The following is a 16,847-nucleotide window of genomic DNA, read 5'->3' as shown; positions in this document are numbered from 1 at the left end:
GCTGTAGCTGTAGATAGTCCAAATAGAAATCAATTTATACAATTTCCGTGCTATCGATAAGCACGTGGCGGACCTTTTTAGCTCCTCTCCGCCTTGAGATCTTTAATGCTTAACTCTAACAACTCACTTTTCTCCAAGTATGGGTCCATGACTAGCCACAAATCCACAACTCGAGTGAACTTATAATAAATTGCGACCTTTCCAGTTTGAGTATCGATAAATCCACCCGCCATATAATACACAGAAGAAGCTTGCCTGAGCGCACATTCCTTCGCCCACCATGATCGAAGACGATTTCTACCGCTCCTCATCGCAGTTCCGACTTTGGTCCTACACCGAGACATCCTTACAATCCCTACGCGCAACGACAAACGCAAACGCCAGTGAGCGCGTACGGTCTGCGCTCCGGAAATCGCGAGGAGCGCAACGATCAGCCACCTCATCCGCAGCCGGGACACCAGCAGCAAACCAGAATGGAAGCGACGCAGACAGCAAAGCCGGCGGCGATGATACAGAGATCGAGTGCCTAACACCCGAAGAAGAGCACCAGCTGGTGCGATACTTCTGCGAACAGATCATAGAGTTGGGAGAGATGTACAAACCCCCACTCCCAACAATAGTCCGGGTACGTCACACCGTCCCTACTCTACCGTCTATATACACAAATCACCCAAAGAAGCAACCACCAACTAACCACCAGAACTCCCACAGGCCACAGCAATCCAATACCTCCGACGCTTCTACCTAACCAACTCCCCAATGACCTACCACCCGAAATCCATCATGCTCTGCGCGCTCTTCCTGGCCACAAAAACAGACAACTACTACCTCTCCCTCCGACAATTCGCAGAAGTAATCCCCGGCGGCACAACACCGGAAGACATAGTCCAGCCCGAATTCCTGGTCATGCAAAGCCTCCGCTTCACCTTCGACGTCCGCCACCCCTTCCGCGGCCTCGAAGGCGGCATCATGGAACTCCAAGCCATATCGCAAGGCATGGGCCAACCGGCCCCCCACTTCCCAACCCAGACCCCAGACGACCTCAAACGCAGACTCCATTCCCTGCCCCCATCGCCAACAACACCCTCATCCTCCACCACAGACCGACTCGCCCGCGCGCACCACAACACCCGCGAGACCCTCAAATCCGCCGCCCAAATGACAGACGCTTACTTCCTCTACACGCCGTCCCAGATCTGGCTCGCTGCGCTCATGATCGCGGACAAGCCGCTGGCGGAATTCTACCTCGAGACTAAGCTGGGCGGCCCCCAACAACAGCAACAAGGATCCCCACTCTACGAGCTCCGGACAAAGCTCCTCCGTACCTTGACCAATTGCTCTAACCTCCTCCAGGCGTATAAGCCCCTCGCCTCAGATCCGGACCAGAAGAAAAACCTACGACGCATCCGGAAGAAACTCTCCCACTGCCAGAACCCGGAGAAGGCTGGCGTGGCGGGCCAGAAGCGTATACCTGCGGCGGCGGCTGCAGCAGTAGCAGCGGCTGGGGATCCGGCGACCTCTGAGAGCGAAATGGAGCGTCTGGCAAAGAAGCGGAAATTGGACGGGGAACGGCCAAAGGATATATTTGGAGGGGAATTAGTGACGCAACGGACGAAGGAGATATAACAGCTTCAGTAGCAGGTTACGCCACAGCGGTAGATTACAGGAAGATAAGTCGTGGTCTTTTGGGGCTCTTGTATAATTAGAATATTCTTTAGCTAAACTGCTACTCCATGGTATCATGCTATCGTTGTTAAGCAAAGCCCTACCATGAGTGCAGGCCAAAGGGTCCAAGGACCATCAAAAGAGTCCTACATGATGTCTATAACAAACGGGGAAACCATAGAAGCGTAGAAAAAGATAAGAATATAAAATTGAGCCCTGAAACGTGAGGGGTCTAGCAGGGGGTGAGGTATGAAACACAGACAGACCATCTAATAAAAATAAAGCAACCCAAACAAGCAAGAGCAGATATCTCCAGATATGTATGTAAGAAAGAAAACCGTCCCCCGCCCATGTCACTGTATCACTCAGGATGGATCATTTCTCCTGTAAGAAACTTTTTAAGTTCAACTCCCCTGCAGCTTTTGAGTTTTCATTGTCGTCTCTGACATTCCAATCATAACAAGAAGCGTTCGTTTTCCTTCATTTTTTTCGTGCCTTGTCTTAGACAGCACCGGCGTCAATCATCTTCTTGCGCAGGTGGTTCTTGTACTGGCCGATAGTACCATCCCACCGGGTGACGGTCTTGTTCTCACAGACCATGATGTCCTTGGCGATCTTGTCGAGGAGACGGAAATCGTGGGAGACGACGACGACACCACCGCTGTAGGCGTTGATGGCATCAGCCAAACTGTCAATGGTGGGGATATCGAGACCGTTGGTAGGTTCGTCGAGAAGGATCATGTTAGGGGATTCGATGGCCAACAGAGCGAACACGATACGACTCTTCTGACCCTCAGACAGAGTGCCCATCAGAGCAGTCTGGGCCTCACCGCTCAGACCATAACGGCCGAGCTGTTGGCGCCAGTACTGGTAGTCCTGACTCTTATCGGGGAACTTGTCGCGGACAAAGTCCAGGGAGGACTTGGTCAGGTCGAGCTGCTCGGCAGAGTGCTGACTGTACATGCCCAACTTCAAGTGAGTGTGACGGCTGACACGACCACCAATGGGTTGCAGCTTTCCGGTCATGATGCGCAGCAAAGTAGACTTGCCGACACCGTTGGGGCCGACCAGAGCAGTTCTGGAGTCCATATCAACACCGAAGTCAAGGTGCTCATACAGAGTATCGTCCCAGCTGCCGGAGTAGGAGAAGCTGACATCATCGAAGGACAGGACGGGAGGGGGAAGCTTCTCAACTTCGGCGAAGCGGAAGCTGAAGATTCTGTCGGGAATAACGGGTTGGATGAAACCATCGGCCTCCATCTTGTCGAGGATCTTCTGGCGGGACTTGGCCTGTCTAACCAAGTTGGCGTATGTACCGGCGGAAGCGATGAACTTCTTGATGTGGGCAATTTCTTCCTGCTGCTTGTTGTATGCCTTCATCTGGTTCGTCTCCTGTTCGCTACGGGTCTTGTGGTAAGAATCGTAGTTACCACCGTAGTACAAGAGCTGCTTCATGCGCATATCAATCATGGTGGTACAGACACCGTTCAGGAAGTCCATGGAGTGGGAGACCAGGACGAGGGTGCGCTCCCACTTCTTCAGGTATTCTTCCAACCACACACAGGCCTCGAGATCCAAGTGAGCAGTAGGGTCGTCCAGCAGAAGAAGGGAAGGCTTGACGAACAGAGCCTTGGCAAGAGCCACACGCATACGCCAACCACCAGACATATCCTTAGTCTTCTTGTGGATGGTGACCTTGTTGAATCCAAGACCAGTCAAGATCAAGGAAGCACGAGTGTGGAAAGTGGAGGGATCCATTTTGTCCATACGCTGGATGCCAGTTAGTGTCATCCCGACGACTCGTAGGCGAAAAGATAACTTACATCATACAGATCCTCGAGGATAGGGCTGTCGGGACCTTGCTCTTCCAAAATATCTTCGGCCTGCTTCTCCATGCGGTCAAGCTGGTTCTGAGCCTCAGTGACGACCCACTCGAGGGCACCAAGTTCACTAGGAGGAGCACCTTCGTTCAGGAGGTAGATATCGATATGCTCGGGAATAGGGTATTCACGCTGGGCGATAGCCTTCAGCAAAGTGGACTTGCCACAGCCGTTCTCACCGAGAAGACCGTAACGACGACCGAAGTTCAGTTCGAGAGTGGAGTCGGTGATAAGGACCTTGCCGTGGAACACCAGGGAAGCGGAGGTGACCTTGACGTCGCGAGAGGCTTCCATGGAAGAGAGCACACCGGTCGTGACACGATCCGAAAGGCCATGCTTGTCCATCTGTGCTGTAAGCTTCTCAACCTCCTTCATCTTCTCGGTCGTGGTGGCGGGCTGATCATCGGTTGGGACGTCACTGTCGACCTGGGGGGACTCAGCACCGTCCTTCTTTCCCTTGCCGAGCTTCTTCTTGGTGTCGCCATCGGCGGCACGCTTTGCCAAACGAGCGGCTTTGGAAGCAGACACCATTTTGTCGGGTGTATGTGTTGGTAGGAGGGGGGAGGGGGGGAGTGGAGGAAAGCGTCAAGAGGCGGGAAGGAGGAAAGATCAAAAGCCTGTCGGTAAGGCGAGAAAGAAAAGAGAAAAAAGAACTTCCAGTGAGTGGATCAAAATAATAGCGGGGTCAAAGGGGGTCAACCAAACGCCTTTTTTCTCTGAGTGGGTGGGGTGAAGTTTTCTTGGAAGCCCTTATCGATAGAGAGCACGCCGAATAGTAATCGATACGTAGTAACTACCCCAAAAAATTGGTCCGAGACAGAAGGAACACAAGAGAAAGGGGAGGATATAATATATAGACCAGGAACTCAACAAGGAAACGGTCTAGTGGCGATAACCGAAGATGATAACGCCCCAACAAGATGGATGAGAGGGAAAAGGAAAGAAAACAGAGATTTGAGCACACTTCAATAAGGAAACGTGATTTTCTTGCCTTCAAAAATTCGTTCAGTGGGTCCCGCCCAGCCGCCCCTCTGATTGGCTTTCCAACGTCACCGCACGGGTTGTGGCGCAGTCTAGTCTTCTTTGGGCACCAACGGCACGTGATTTACAGCCTTACGTCCAAGGCACCCGTCCAGACTGGTTCGCAAGTAGGGTAATAGCACATCACCCTTACTCATGTAGTGGCAGATGAGTCTCCATGGGACATTCAGCCACTGCATACAGCCATGTGAGATTCCGCAGGATTGTATTCTGGCGATAACTTTATGCATCAAGAGGGGTTCCCGCATATGCCTAGCGGTGGGAATTCTGCAACTGATCGATCTATAACTACTATTCTCTGTAAAGTTACCGGATTGATATCGTTTGCGATTCTACTTATTGCAAACTGTGGTGCTAACAATAGTCTGGGTATTGTGAATATCTTGAGATACACTGTGAAGCTGGTTTTGGGTCTCTATTAGCATCGTAGATTCTCTAAGAATAAACTAGATAGCTCTCCGCTCAGACTTCACCCTTTGAGGAACAATTTGGTATAGGAGATCTTTCGTATATGCTGCTGCCATCATAGCAGCATATCCTTGCCATTCTGTGCTTGTATGAGAGTCAGCATAGTCACAAATTCCACAAATTACCAAACCAGGGAAATGGTTTATCAGCCCAGCGGCTTCCATTTTAAAGCATAAGACATCCTGCTCTGCTGCCAGCCTGTCACGGAATAGCGCATCTTTGATGGCTCTGTTTCCAGATGCGATCAGGCCATAGCGGATAGCGGGATTATCCTCCTCCTCCTCCGTCCGCCCCTGTCGAACAATCAAATTCGACCCATCACACAGCCTGGCACCGATATCTGGGTTATCAGTGGGGTGGAAATGGCTTTTATACAATCTATCGCTCTCGGGAGGAGGCCGTGCGTATTTACGCCTCAGCCTTGTATTGTGTTCAATAACGATGCGGATATTGTCCTCTATCTGATGTCCCTCCTCCTCATACTGCGCCTGGAGTCCGGCTACTGCAGTGCGCAGGATGAGAGGCGGCTGGTTTAGCCGCCCTGTCTGAAGGAAGTCCTGGCCTTGTAATTCCTTGCCGAAGTCATATTGGATCAAGCCAGCATGTCCACCACGACACGAGCTTACTACAACATCACCGAGACGGATGTCCTGTCTCGTTGGTATGCCCTGCCAATCCCACCTATCAGGCCGAATCGGATGTTTAGAAAGCTGTGTAGCATATCCCGAGCAACACACGCCGCGGTTGATACCCCGTATTCGCCATCCGGAAGAACAGCTATAACGACCTGGTGGCTTCCAATTTCTCCCAGGGTATAAAGATTATTGTCATTTGGCGAAAGCCTCTCCGTCCGGCTATGTTTTCTGTCAAGAAAGGCTCGAGCAGCTACATATTCCGTCACCTGGGTACATATCAAGCCAGCAGTATACTGATCAGGATCTGACATTGTGATACTAGTTGTGGTGTGTTGACAAGAGGGTTTCTAGATTTTTTATTTGACCAAGATGGGGCCATCGGTTTTCTTTCACAGGGAAAGCAAAAGTTTAGCAGCGGGAAACGAAGAACGGAATGCGGTACTGTACTCAAGTTCAGCCTTCTACTTTGTCAAGAAGAGGGGTAATGGGAAGGATAAGGCTGCGCCCAGCATATAATTCGAGGGCTGGGACATCAATTAGTTCCATGTAGGCATCATACATATCCGTTGCCAAGCCACATGTTATGTAATATTATAAATGTGTAGGGCGCTTTATTTCTATCTGCGTAAAGGGTTGAGCAATTAGATGGAAAGTATGTACATAGGTCGCTTTATAGAGTGTGTATAGGGCCCAACCGTCTGTATTGGGTAACAAGCCGGTGTATATTAACGTATGCGCTGACTGATTTTTTCCAAAAACTCCATTTCCTCTGTCGTAATCCAAACATTATCCGGTACTGTCACCTTCCCTTCCTCAATCACAATCTGTGCTGGAACGGTAGCTTCAGTGCCATCGTCTGAAGTAGTCGGGGCCAAGCTCTCTTGCTTACGTTCCCGGCCACTTTCAGTGTCCTCAACAACAACTTTGGGACGTCGGAGAGGATCAGGAGTCCACCAATATACCGGAAACCGTCGGTGGATGTTATTGATCACCAGTGCCACCGCTTGCATCATGATACACCCAAGAAACATGATCAGGACCAGAAACCAGCCGATTTCATACCCTTCGGTGACAGCGAGGAGAGCCGTTGCGCCAGCGGGCGGGTGAACGGTCTTCGTCAGGACCATCACAGCGGTGGTGATTGCACAGGCCAGGGCTCCCCCGACCTGGGGCAGTGCATTGGCATGAGGGTTTAAGGCGAAGAGCCTGCCGATGCCGATGCCGATAGCGCTTGCCATGACCTGGCTCAGGACGGCGTTGCGCGGTTGCGCAAATGGTGACTCAATGGCGCTAAACTCCAGCACAGCTGCGGCACCCTGTGCGAACATTAGTTTGTTGATCAGTGCAGGGGTCTATGTGTGGTAGGTTAGGTACATACAAAACTAGCCACAATAATTGGCGCATGATGGTGCTGGAACGAGGGGACATGCAAGGATACTTCGGCGACGACTAATACACCGCAGAAGACGCCGATCAGGGACCAAAAGGCAATCACAAGGTTACCCAGGTTCCTTGGAGGTTTGTCCCCTCTATACCCCAGGAAATGAGAGATGGGACGAGGTAGCCAGCGCCATGGCGGACGTGGAATCAACGGATTTAGGTATCTGTCGATATCCACATGCCAGCGGGAAAAGTCCACGTTCCCTAACATTGAGGTTGACTGGGGTCTGTTCTACGCGCGAAATGAGTTGCTGCGTGTTAGGTCACAAACACATCCTCCGGGTTTATGTATCTGGTGAAGTTAGAGGTAGTGGCCACTTGTTGGAGGTAGAAGAAAATGTCAATACAACGCTAGGTACAAAGCAGAAAAGATTCCCCAGCACTAAGGATATATAAAAAGCATGAAAGAAATACAGGAAACAGGAACTGCTGAACAGGGAAAGAAGGGGTCTAGGCTGAGCCGAGAAATTACCGGCCATCGACAGAAGATGAGGACCTTGACTAATACATTGTCCTCTTACTTGGATCATCGGCTGCTCGCAGACAGTAAACGAGAGGTGGACACTCACCAACCCTTGGTCGTTTGAAAAAGAATAGGAGATTTAACCCGCAGCGCGTTCATGAAAGCGCCACTCAAGGTTGGGACCATGGGATACTTCAGTACGTTCAGTCCCCGAGGAATGACCTTAAAAGCCAAGGGACTGACAGACGGTGAACCGTCTGTACCGTATCTCCGCGGAAAGTCGAGAGAATGGCCGTCTGGAACTGACGGAAGAGACATTGTGTCGCCTGAAAGGGATGGCGATGACGGTGCTCACCTGCCTGGGTCTGCCATTGAGTGCATTTCAATTAAGTAACAGATTGCCGTCTTGGGTTTAGCGGTATGGGGACCTGAGGATTTTCGTCGACCCCACAGTTTCGTAACGTAATTTACGGCGTGCCCTACATGATGGGCATACTCCCCGATTCGTGGATTACCTCGGCCACTTCAGGTTAGTTTCATGTCACGGGTTCAATCATCACTCATCCATGACTGTTGACCGTTTTATTGCTCTTCTTCCTTTCGCTCAGTCTTGCAGAGAATAAGCCGAGCTTGTCAGCTACGCCATTACTGACCACCGTGCAGTCTATGATAAAACCAAAATCGAGAACATCAAGAAGGAAGGACGTCAATGGCAGAATACCGACTTTGCGTGGACTCCAGTCATAACGGGCTTTGCAGATGTGCGCGACTCGGCTCAGTTTGCCAATGAGATCTATCGGTTGTCCACATAACTCGTACTAACAAACACCTCGGAAAGATATTTTCATCAAATTCGGTTAGGGGTTGTTTTGCCTAAAAAGGCATGTTGTTATTAATACCTCTAGGTAGGTACGAACAGGAGACAGCATCATATAGAGCAGTGAGTCACAAAAAGAGTGCGGAAAAGAAATTGGCATATCATCGTCGTCAATAAATCATCTTTACATATACAAAATTTAGACATCAAGGGTCTTGCCCAGTCGTGAACTCTCCTGCGCCAACTCAATCAACCGGATAACATCACGGGCCTCCGCTCCGCTGGCGGGAAGGTCGCCCTCTCCGGCAAGAGCGCGGGCAAATTTTCTGTAGTATTCAGAGTAGGTGGGGGGCTCCACGGTCGGCGCAACTTCTCTGACGGGCTTGCCGTTCTGGATAGTGGTCAGGGTACCTGGGAGAATAACGTTAATATATGTGCTACCGAAAGAGCCTTTGTCTGTTTTTCAGAGAGAGAAGCATACCATATCTTTCACTGGGTTCCCTGCCGTATACGCTGTCACCGGGCATGATTCCGCTCTTGAGTTGCTCCTCTTGGATATCGAGATGGAACTGTTTTGGAATAGCATGTCAGCTTGTTGACTCTAGCTCCAATGTCACCGAAACCAAATCCTTACCTTCTTAAAGCTGCCCTTCTCTCCGCGGACCCAGAACCTTAGCTGCTCCTCTTCCGGACTGACGACAGCGGCCTTGGCCGTCACCAGAGGACCGTTATTATAGTGGAACAGGACGGTGAAAGTATCCTCATAGCCGGACGTGTTTACCGCCCGCTGAGAGCCAATGAATCCAGTGACACGGTTTGGCAGTCCGAACAGTTGCACGGCCTGATCTAACAGATGACTTCCGAGATCGTAAATCGCACTACCGCCGGGAACGACCTTGTTCTTCCACTTTGAAACCTCGGGAGCGGGCTCTTCGGGACGATGACGATCGAAGTGAGTCTCGAATTCAGCGACTCGGCCAAGGACACCGCTCTTTATGAGCTTGGAGGCGGTCACGAAGTCGGCATCAAAGCGACGGTCTGCACAGATATCATGGTTAGTTACAATTCTGCAACTTCCTGGTGCTCCAACGAGGGCGCTTGGCGATGGGCAATGGCACATACTTTGGTACACAGCCAACAACTTGTTCTGTTTCTCAGCAAGGGCGACAAGCTCCTCGGCTTCCTGAGTGGTGGGGGTGAAGGGCTTCTCGCAGACAACTGTAGTAGCTTTGTTAGCGCGCACGAAAGGAATTAATACGTTAGATCGCTATTAAGACACTCACCATGCTTTCCATGCTCCAAGGCCAATTTCGTCAACTGATAATGCGACTCTGGTGCGGTAGTGATAATGACGACATCGACTCCGTCATCCTTGACCATGTCTTCGGTAGTCCGATAGGACTTGATGCCGGGGTGATCCTTCTCGGCATCGTCGTCGGGCTTTGGTGTACGCTGGACAACAGCGTACAATTTCAAATGGGGGACATCGGAAACAAAAGGAATGTGGAATGTTTTGGCGCTGAAGCCATATCCGACCACACCAACGTTAAAAGTCTTGGAAGCCATCTTGATTTATATTTCTATCGAGGGCAATCACAGGGTTGTCACAATAATAGGACTTTGAGAGAATGAACTTGACAGAGAGAGACCGGCGGGGCATTGCGGAGCTTTATATACACTTAAGAAATTACCATGAAGTCATATTAGTGAAGAAGTAGAAACACAGCTAGTGCGGGGGAAGGTCCTCGCGATAGGAACCTTTGGGTCCGGCGGATATGGCGGGGCAAAATTCTACCAATCTGGCAAAAGCCGACCGTCTGTCATTCTTCCGAGCCGACCGATAAATGCTCTTCCGCCGGAAATGCTTTTCCCGATCACGCTTTCTCTACACCTACACACCGAGTAATCTCAAGGGCATCCTATCACAGTTAGAAAGCGTCATTCTTGCTATATTTCTGGAAGGTCCATCACTTACCCGATGTCCCTCCGGCTGACTCAGCGTGCTCTCATACACCAAATTCGGATCCCCGAGGATGTCAAACAGGGGCGTCGAGTCCGAGCCAAGAAAGGCCCGCACATTCGAAGCAGGTATACCCTCCGTGTTATACATCTGGATTGGTCCCTTCTCGGCCGCCTTTCGCTTCTGCTCCACCGTGCCCCGGACATACTCCAGGTACGGTGGATTGCCCGGATAGAGCACGTTATCAGCCACCAGAACCGACACATCAGGAACGATCATGCCAAGCTGCTCGCATAGTTTCAGATCCGTGGTATATGCGGGCTTGTAGTGATCAATGAACATGATCTCCACCTGTGGCACTTCGCCGCTGGTGTACAACTTATCCAGGGACTGGTCGCTACGACCCACCAGGATCTGGACGAAATCCCGGAGACCCGCCAGATCAAGCAGCAGGGTCGAGATGGCGGCATATTCGGGGTTGACCTCCAAACTGTAGTACTTTTTGCCACCGGCCCGACGCACGGCATCGCCGAACAGGATGGCCGAGTAGCCCACGTAACCTCCGAGTTCGATCATAATCTGGGGCTTGTGCACCGCAATAAGGTCTGCTACGACCTTCCCCTTCTCGGGCCCCACATGGATGAGATGGCGCGATTTCGCAAATTCGTCAATCAGATCCAATACCTTCTGGGGGTTTCCCTGGATCTCGTCCCGGTTCGGCTGGGCGTAGATGAAGTCCAGAAGGTCGAGTTCCGCTTCGTCATTGCGCTATTCATGGAGCATGTTAGCACTGATTTCTAAGGGTAGAGACGCATCGGATCAACCTTACCTGACGAGTTGTAGGCTGGTTTTGCGACATTATTAATGATGACAAAAGCTACTGATAACTTAACTCGGATGAACCAAAGATGGGAAACTCTCACATCTAAACATGAACAACGCCACAGATACTCCAGAACAACCGTAGTATTTATACTTTCATCCCAAGGGAACGATCGTCATCATCCAAACCTAAACAACAAGCTCGGACATAAATATACTCCCACCAGCGATCCATAACCCCGAAAACGGTACTAATTCCGCATTCCCCAAACTATACAGACGAAGAACAACATTGGCTTATCTAGCATGATACTATGCACCAACCACATAGTAGAATCATGCCCCTGTTCCAACATTGTAAGCCTATCTTTATCTCGCGTGCGAAGCATCGGGCTCAGATACCGGGTTCAGTTTAAGGCCCCGCAAACTCCGAGGGTTTGAGCCCCTCATTTGATTTGATATTCTGAAGGATCGAAGGATCGTCAGGGTTCAGCATCCTTTTTCCTTTAGTTTGAGTCATGGTATGCCTATTTTATTGTTCAGCCTTGTGAGTCATATAGGTTGGATGGGCTTTACGAGATATTCTAGGGAATATGTTCGGTCCAAGCGCTTGTTGTGTTGTGTATCTCCGAGAATGCTGACAGTTCTTAGTAGAAAGGTAGCAAAAGGATGGGATCTGTGTTAAGATATAGACTATACTGGAATTATAAGAGTATACATTGTCGAAAATTGGGGGTTCACGGCAGCTCTAACAAGGACCTTAGGTGTATTGACCATTTAGCAACGTAGCTAGAGTTAAGCCTTGTAGTGGCTCCGATGAGTATGGATATCTGGCAATATTCCAGAGAGATGTCAATTGCCAATCCCGTATGTGCAGAACTCCACTATGTCAAGGAGTAGCATGGAAGGAATCACGCCTCACTTTTAGGGAGATGGCGGCAACGAAACTGAGCATTTGCACTTTTTATTTCCCCTTTACGGAATAGGCTGAGCTCTAAATAATGAATTCTATATGCAATTATGGATAGTGGATTCAATGAGGGCCTAGAGCTTCCATTGCAATAACGATGATGGGAGACTTCTCTTGTTTGAAGGACAGTAGCCTTGACATCGACGAGAAAAGTCCTCTACCAAATAGAAAGGTATGAGAAACTCATTATATATTAAAAGTTTATAACATGTTCTGTGTACAACAGACAGAATAATACAATAAATCGCGCCAAACTGGATTGGCCGGCTTATACCAGATCATTATATTACTTGAAAACCGAGAGATAGAGCATCATTCCGTAGCTTTTTCAACCACTGGAGCAGTAAGCAAGTTAAACTATAAATCTTTGAAGTTTATGTACTATGCATGATAAGTTAAACCATTGTGGACCAATAATTCCGTCTTTTGAGCGCCTGTTAATGGCACTATTTACAAATAATCTACCTCTTACTACCGTCCTGGATGGTTGGATACTATGGCCTTGGCTTGCCTACCACAAGCAACATGGATTTGGCTGCAGACTTCATACTAGAAGTGACCAATAATTGATTCACAATATGATAGAGCCATGAAGTCCAACCGGTGAATTCCCCTGTAGTAGACGCCTCAGTTCATTTGTAAACCTGACGATAATCCTTCCCCTTTGTAAAAGTCCTATATTCATGTCTACGGAGCCTGGATTGCAACGCAGCACAGAGCATATACAAGAAGGTACTGCAGCATGAAAGCTAGTTAAACAAATCCTACACAATTGTTCAGTTATTGATGGGTACTTGTTCCAGAAGAGGCCTCTGTTGTCTGCTGAACTTCATTTTGACTAGGTCCCAGTCCTCCGAAGGTGCCTATGCAGAAGTTCTTCCCAGATTACACAAAATCAGCCCGCTGCTACCTGAATAACAAAACCGGGGCGGTGGGGCTGTGACACTAGATACTCTCTAGTCATCCAGTGAGGAATCAAATTTAAGGTATTTAGCATCCAGGCGCGCCACTCCCAGTGTTGTAACCATTTTGGTCACAGCAATGGTTGGCAACCTGCGAGCAAAATTTAGCATATAATAGACCCCTCAAATCATTTTGTCCGGTATAAACATCACAGAGGAAGATACTGACATCATTTGGTCCGATGTAGTCACAGCAGAGGTTCCACTCGCCCCAAACGGTGTCGTGGGGGAACAGGGATGGACAGGATGCAGCACTGGCACCTGCGACAAGAGCGACCAGGGTAAGCGTGATGACAGTAAACTTCATGGTGGGAAAAGGAGATAGAAGGATTATGAAGCGACCAGAGACAAGATATATACTGACGATTGTTCGAATTGCTAGTTTCCAGCTCTATTTGGGGGGGGGGGGGGATGGCAGAGGTTTATATGTCCATACCCCGCAGTGCGACACCGCAAACTCGCAGTTTCTAAGATCCATATAGATTAATTTGATCCGTACATCTTCTGAGACATCGCTTGGTCTCATCCCCACACTCCTGCAATCTTAGAGTCAGCGGACCAGCCAAGCGGACACCATGGATTTCAGCTCATAAATATAAGTATATTTTAGTGCTATAGGTCCTGTCTACCAATCCAACCCCCGTCTTGGCGAGGCCTAGCACCGTCTTGAATATATTGACCACATATTAATATTTCCGCCTGTCACGAACCCCGGAAAGCCTGGAGATATAATAATCTGAAGATGATGGCACTCTGTTTCATTAGACCCAGATCGGATGCACCTCAGTACCAATGGATTTTGAATGTCATTGGATACAGCGCCTCAGCTTCATGGGTCTACTTGAGTGAGGTAAGACTGGTCCAATTATACGCAAAACCAAGATACTATCTGAGACACCCTCTGACTGAATCCCGCTCTAGATCTTAGCAACACACCTGCGTGCATACGGTGTTGGCCTGGGAGCTAGCAGCCAATGGCTGGGTAACGTTGTCAGGACCTAGATATAAATCTTGTAGTTGCGGCACTGCTGTGGTGAGAGCTCCAATCTCTGCAATGGCTATTGATGATCATCCAGCCAGCTGCGTTATTATTGCAGTTAGTGCACTCTCAATAACAGTTTTCATACCATTAGTAATGTCTTGAGGACTAGACAACAGAGTATCAGGTAGCGCACGAGTCTTCATATTATACAGTTTCGAGAGATCCTTTCCAGTTATTACTCTCTCGGGGGATAACTGGTGACAACGTATCCTCTATTCTGGGACTGTTGCTGAGGTTTCTTTGATACCGAGGGATTTGCTCTCGAAAATCAAACTTAGGTAATCTGTGTTATTGTATGTTTTAATATGGCCTCAGAGAAATTTCACTAGATAATTTTGAGGTTACCAAGCAGATACTCCTCTGTCAACTGGTAAATGTACATTGTCGAACTATTATTTCTGTTGTATCTGCGTTTATCTACCGGCTACGAATCTGGGAATACAAAGTCGCTATGGCATCATTATGCTCGAGTCAGAAAGAATCTCTCTTTTTTACAATCTGATCTCTTCAATGTCAGTCTAGTTGTTAATAGCAAGCTATCAGTCTTCCCAAGGACGCGTGTCACCATGGTTGAGTCGGACTTGGTCAAAGATATGGCGAGTAAGATCTATACTAGGAGCTTAGTGGCTTATACAATCTAAATCCTTCTTTTCTTGTCTTCGTGACGATATCATATGCGCCAGGCATAGCTAGTTGGGGTTAACTGTGGTGGAAATGATGGGCCATGTTATTTGGCCACCGCAGCGAATAGTCTGTAAGTCTGCTCTCATGCTGAGCCTGGAGCTTATATTCTGGAAGACCCGTTAAGTCTCTTGCGTTAGTACAATCCAAGCTTATCCATGCATCTAACATTTGTCAATCGTTCAGAATGGTTAGCGTACAGCAAGGACCCTGATAGGAACTTCTTAGAAGCCTATTGATCAGTTAGTCGACCGCCTGAAGATTATGCTGCTGGGGGATAGAGATTCTGTTAGAAATAAAAGAATACAGCATCTTGAGGTGTTGTATATAGACAGGCTTCCGGCTTGGTCGGTGTTAGCCGTATCCGTTTGGGCTTTATTGAGAAAAGAAACAACATTTTGTACTATAAAGTAAGAGTATGTATGGATAATGTATACTTAAAATAGAATATCTGCAGCTAAGTCTCTGGTTTGGAGAAGTATGCAGAGGCCATAATTTCCAGCAGATGTTTTTGCGTCATTTGCTTGACACCTTCGATTTTATGTGAAGGCTAATTGGAAAGTGATGATATTGTCGTTCGCCAACACCGCATTATGGGGATCTAGAATCCTCCCTCTAACCTTTCTTTCTTTACTGGCTAATCCGTATTGCGTGGATAAAACCCAGCTCACTTCCTAATAGTTAATTTTCAATGATTCCTCGAGGATAATCGCCAAAATATGCTATCAGTCGGCCTAGAAGACTTTTTATAGTCTAATAGTGTGTATAAAAGATTCAAGGAAGAGAAAGAGGAAGAAAAAAAAGAAAGAAGAGAAGAAAGCATATATATCCCATGACAGAAAAAACGAAGTATTGTGTAGGCCGTCTGGGATCGCATAGCTCATTCTCATGAATCTTTCCTAGCCTATATAGTTATTTTGACAAATAGATACAGCTAGTTGACAAAATGAACTATAGAGATACGTACCGGTCATTGATTTCCATCGTCTATGACATTCGAGTAGGTTGTTAATGCAATTCGAATCGTACCCCCTTGCACCACCGATGACGCTTGGCTAGAAGTTCCAGCGTCTTTGTATGTGCTACCAGACAGTAAAGCAGGTAGCGCTGAGTTTACACGATAGACTCCATGTTCCCAGATGGCTGTGGGCATGTTAGCTAATAGTATGTCTCGCTGAGTTCTCAGATTCTCCCTTCGCAGATGATTTCCTAGGAACTGAGGCACCCTTATAAGACTCAGTAGAATGGGGAGGTAAACCTAGGCTATCGTCAGTTATTGTCTGCAAGACCTTAGACCGCCTGTTACTACGCACCTAGCTGCAAGATTTGATTGCCGGAAATGAAGAACCAACGAAAATAAGCCGTAGCAATAACCCTATTGTAAATCTTGAACGTAGAACGAATATTTAGCGACAATCGGTCAGCGGACTGTAGGGGTAACAGAGATGTTACAGTTCGCTTACGGAGGGGGAGGCGAGTTGGCAAACTTCGGAATGTATGCACACACTCACTACCAACCATGGCTTATGATAGTAACAAAGGCGTGCAATTCTTACAGCTTGTGGAGGACAACATAGTACCAAGCGACAAGAAAAGGAGTAGGCAATCAGGATAACAACAGTGTGACGGTTTGTCACTTATTGCTAGAAGTAGGAGTGCTAGGAATCGACTTTAGTATTCCTGTGAGTAATATAAGCACATATAAGCCCCCTTCTTTCATAGGGTACGCTTGTCGGACTGGGGGTTTCATGTTTGGCTCTTTATTCTATTGTAATCCTCGGCCGTACATCCTATAGGAGGAAGCACTAAAGCGACTATTCCTTCTAGCATACCTTGTTCGCTAAATAATCATGTTCACTGCGTCCCCTACAGTTCTCCATCAGCTGTTCTTTGGGTTTATGCAGAACTGCCGAGTACAAACACTCACTTAAAGCCGGTACACTGGCCTGAACTCAATAACTTCTCTCTACCTTCAAGATTCTCTGTTCACACGAGAATCAG

The 16,847-nt window shown here is 48.4% G+C and overlaps 7 protein-coding genes across 7 annotated transcripts; 1 reads left to right on the top strand and 6 right to left on the bottom strand.

Annotated features, from left to right (window-relative positions):
- Positions 1-97: 97 nt before the first annotated feature.
- On the top strand, positions 98-1,896 carry BDV37DRAFT_12444 (TFIIH complex kinase subunit CCL1). Its single transcript, XM_032078639.1, has 2 exons — positions 98-625; positions 712-1,896. The coding sequence occupies exons 1-2, from the start codon at positions 281-283 to the stop codon at positions 1,624-1,626; spliced, it is 1,260 nt and encodes a 419-aa protein (XP_031936405.1). The 5' UTR covers positions 98-280; the 3' UTR covers positions 1,627-1,896.
- On the bottom strand, positions 1,897-4,207 carry BDV37DRAFT_12441 (ATP-binding cassette family ATPase ARB1). The gene is made up of 2 exons (XM_032078637.1): positions 3,489-4,207; positions 1,897-3,435 (listed from the first exon to the last, which is right to left on the bottom strand). Exons 1-2 carry the CDS (start codon positions 4,074-4,076, stop codon positions 2,167-2,169), a joined length of 1,857 nt encoding a protein of 618 aa, XP_031936404.1. The 5' UTR covers positions 4,077-4,207; the 3' UTR covers positions 1,897-2,166.
- An 825-nt stretch (positions 4,208-5,032) lies between these two features.
- Positions 5,033-6,000, bottom strand: BDV37DRAFT_290483 (nucleoside phosphorylase domain-containing protein; the record flags this gene model as incomplete). Its single annotated transcript, XM_032088725.1, has 2 exons — positions 5,033-5,679; positions 5,736-6,000. The coding sequence occupies 2 exons, from the start codon at positions 5,998-6,000 to the stop codon at positions 5,033-5,035; spliced, it is 912 nt and encodes a 303-aa protein (XP_031936403.1).
- A 283-nt stretch (positions 6,001-6,283) lies between these two features.
- Positions 6,284-7,544, bottom strand: BDV37DRAFT_12342 (HPP family protein). Its single transcript, XM_032078627.1, has 2 exons — positions 7,068-7,544; positions 6,284-7,005 (listed from the first exon to the last, which is right to left on the bottom strand). Exons 1-2 carry the CDS (start codon positions 7,338-7,340, stop codon positions 6,415-6,417), a joined length of 864 nt encoding a protein of 287 aa, XP_031936402.1. The 5' UTR covers positions 7,341-7,544; the 3' UTR covers positions 6,284-6,414.
- Positions 7,545-8,226: 682 nt separating this feature from the next.
- BDV37DRAFT_12352 (putative NAD binding Rossmann fold oxidoreductase) lies at positions 8,227-10,129 on the bottom strand. The gene is made up of 5 exons (XM_032078630.1): positions 9,693-10,129; positions 9,532-9,627; positions 9,044-9,447; positions 8,891-8,978; positions 8,227-8,820 (listed from the first exon to the last, which is right to left on the bottom strand). The coding sequence occupies exons 1-5, from the start codon at positions 9,973-9,975 to the stop codon at positions 8,609-8,611; spliced, it is 1,083 nt and encodes a 360-aa protein (XP_031936401.1). The 5' UTR covers positions 9,976-10,129; the 3' UTR covers positions 8,227-8,608.
- A 154-nt stretch (positions 10,130-10,283) lies between these two features.
- BDV37DRAFT_287910 (O-methyltransferase) lies at positions 10,284-11,228 on the bottom strand (the record flags this gene model as incomplete). Its single annotated transcript, XM_032088180.1, has 3 exons — positions 10,284-10,328; positions 10,385-11,137; positions 11,199-11,228. 3 exons carry the CDS (start codon positions 11,226-11,228, stop codon positions 10,284-10,286), a joined length of 828 nt encoding a protein of 275 aa, XP_031936400.1.
- Positions 11,229-13,151: 1,923 nt separating this feature from the next.
- BDV37DRAFT_287909 (uncharacterized protein) lies at positions 13,152-13,430 on the bottom strand (the record flags this gene model as incomplete). Its single annotated transcript, XM_032088179.1, has 2 exons — positions 13,152-13,214; positions 13,272-13,430. 2 exons carry the CDS (start codon positions 13,428-13,430, stop codon positions 13,152-13,154), a joined length of 222 nt encoding a protein of 73 aa, XP_031936399.1.
- Positions 13,431-16,847: the final 3,417 nt, after the last annotated feature.

Source organism: Aspergillus pseudonomiae (assembly GCF_009193645.1).
Source record: "Aspergillus pseudonomiae strain CBS 119388 unplaced genomic scaffold BDV37scaffold_104, whole genome shotgun sequence".
In the NCBI taxonomy this organism is placed as follows: Eukaryota; Fungi; Ascomycota; class Eurotiomycetes; order Eurotiales; family Aspergillaceae; genus Aspergillus; species Aspergillus pseudonomiae.
The sequence above is the reverse complement of the archived record's forward strand: the minus strand, read 5'-3'. Positions and strand labels throughout refer to the sequence as shown.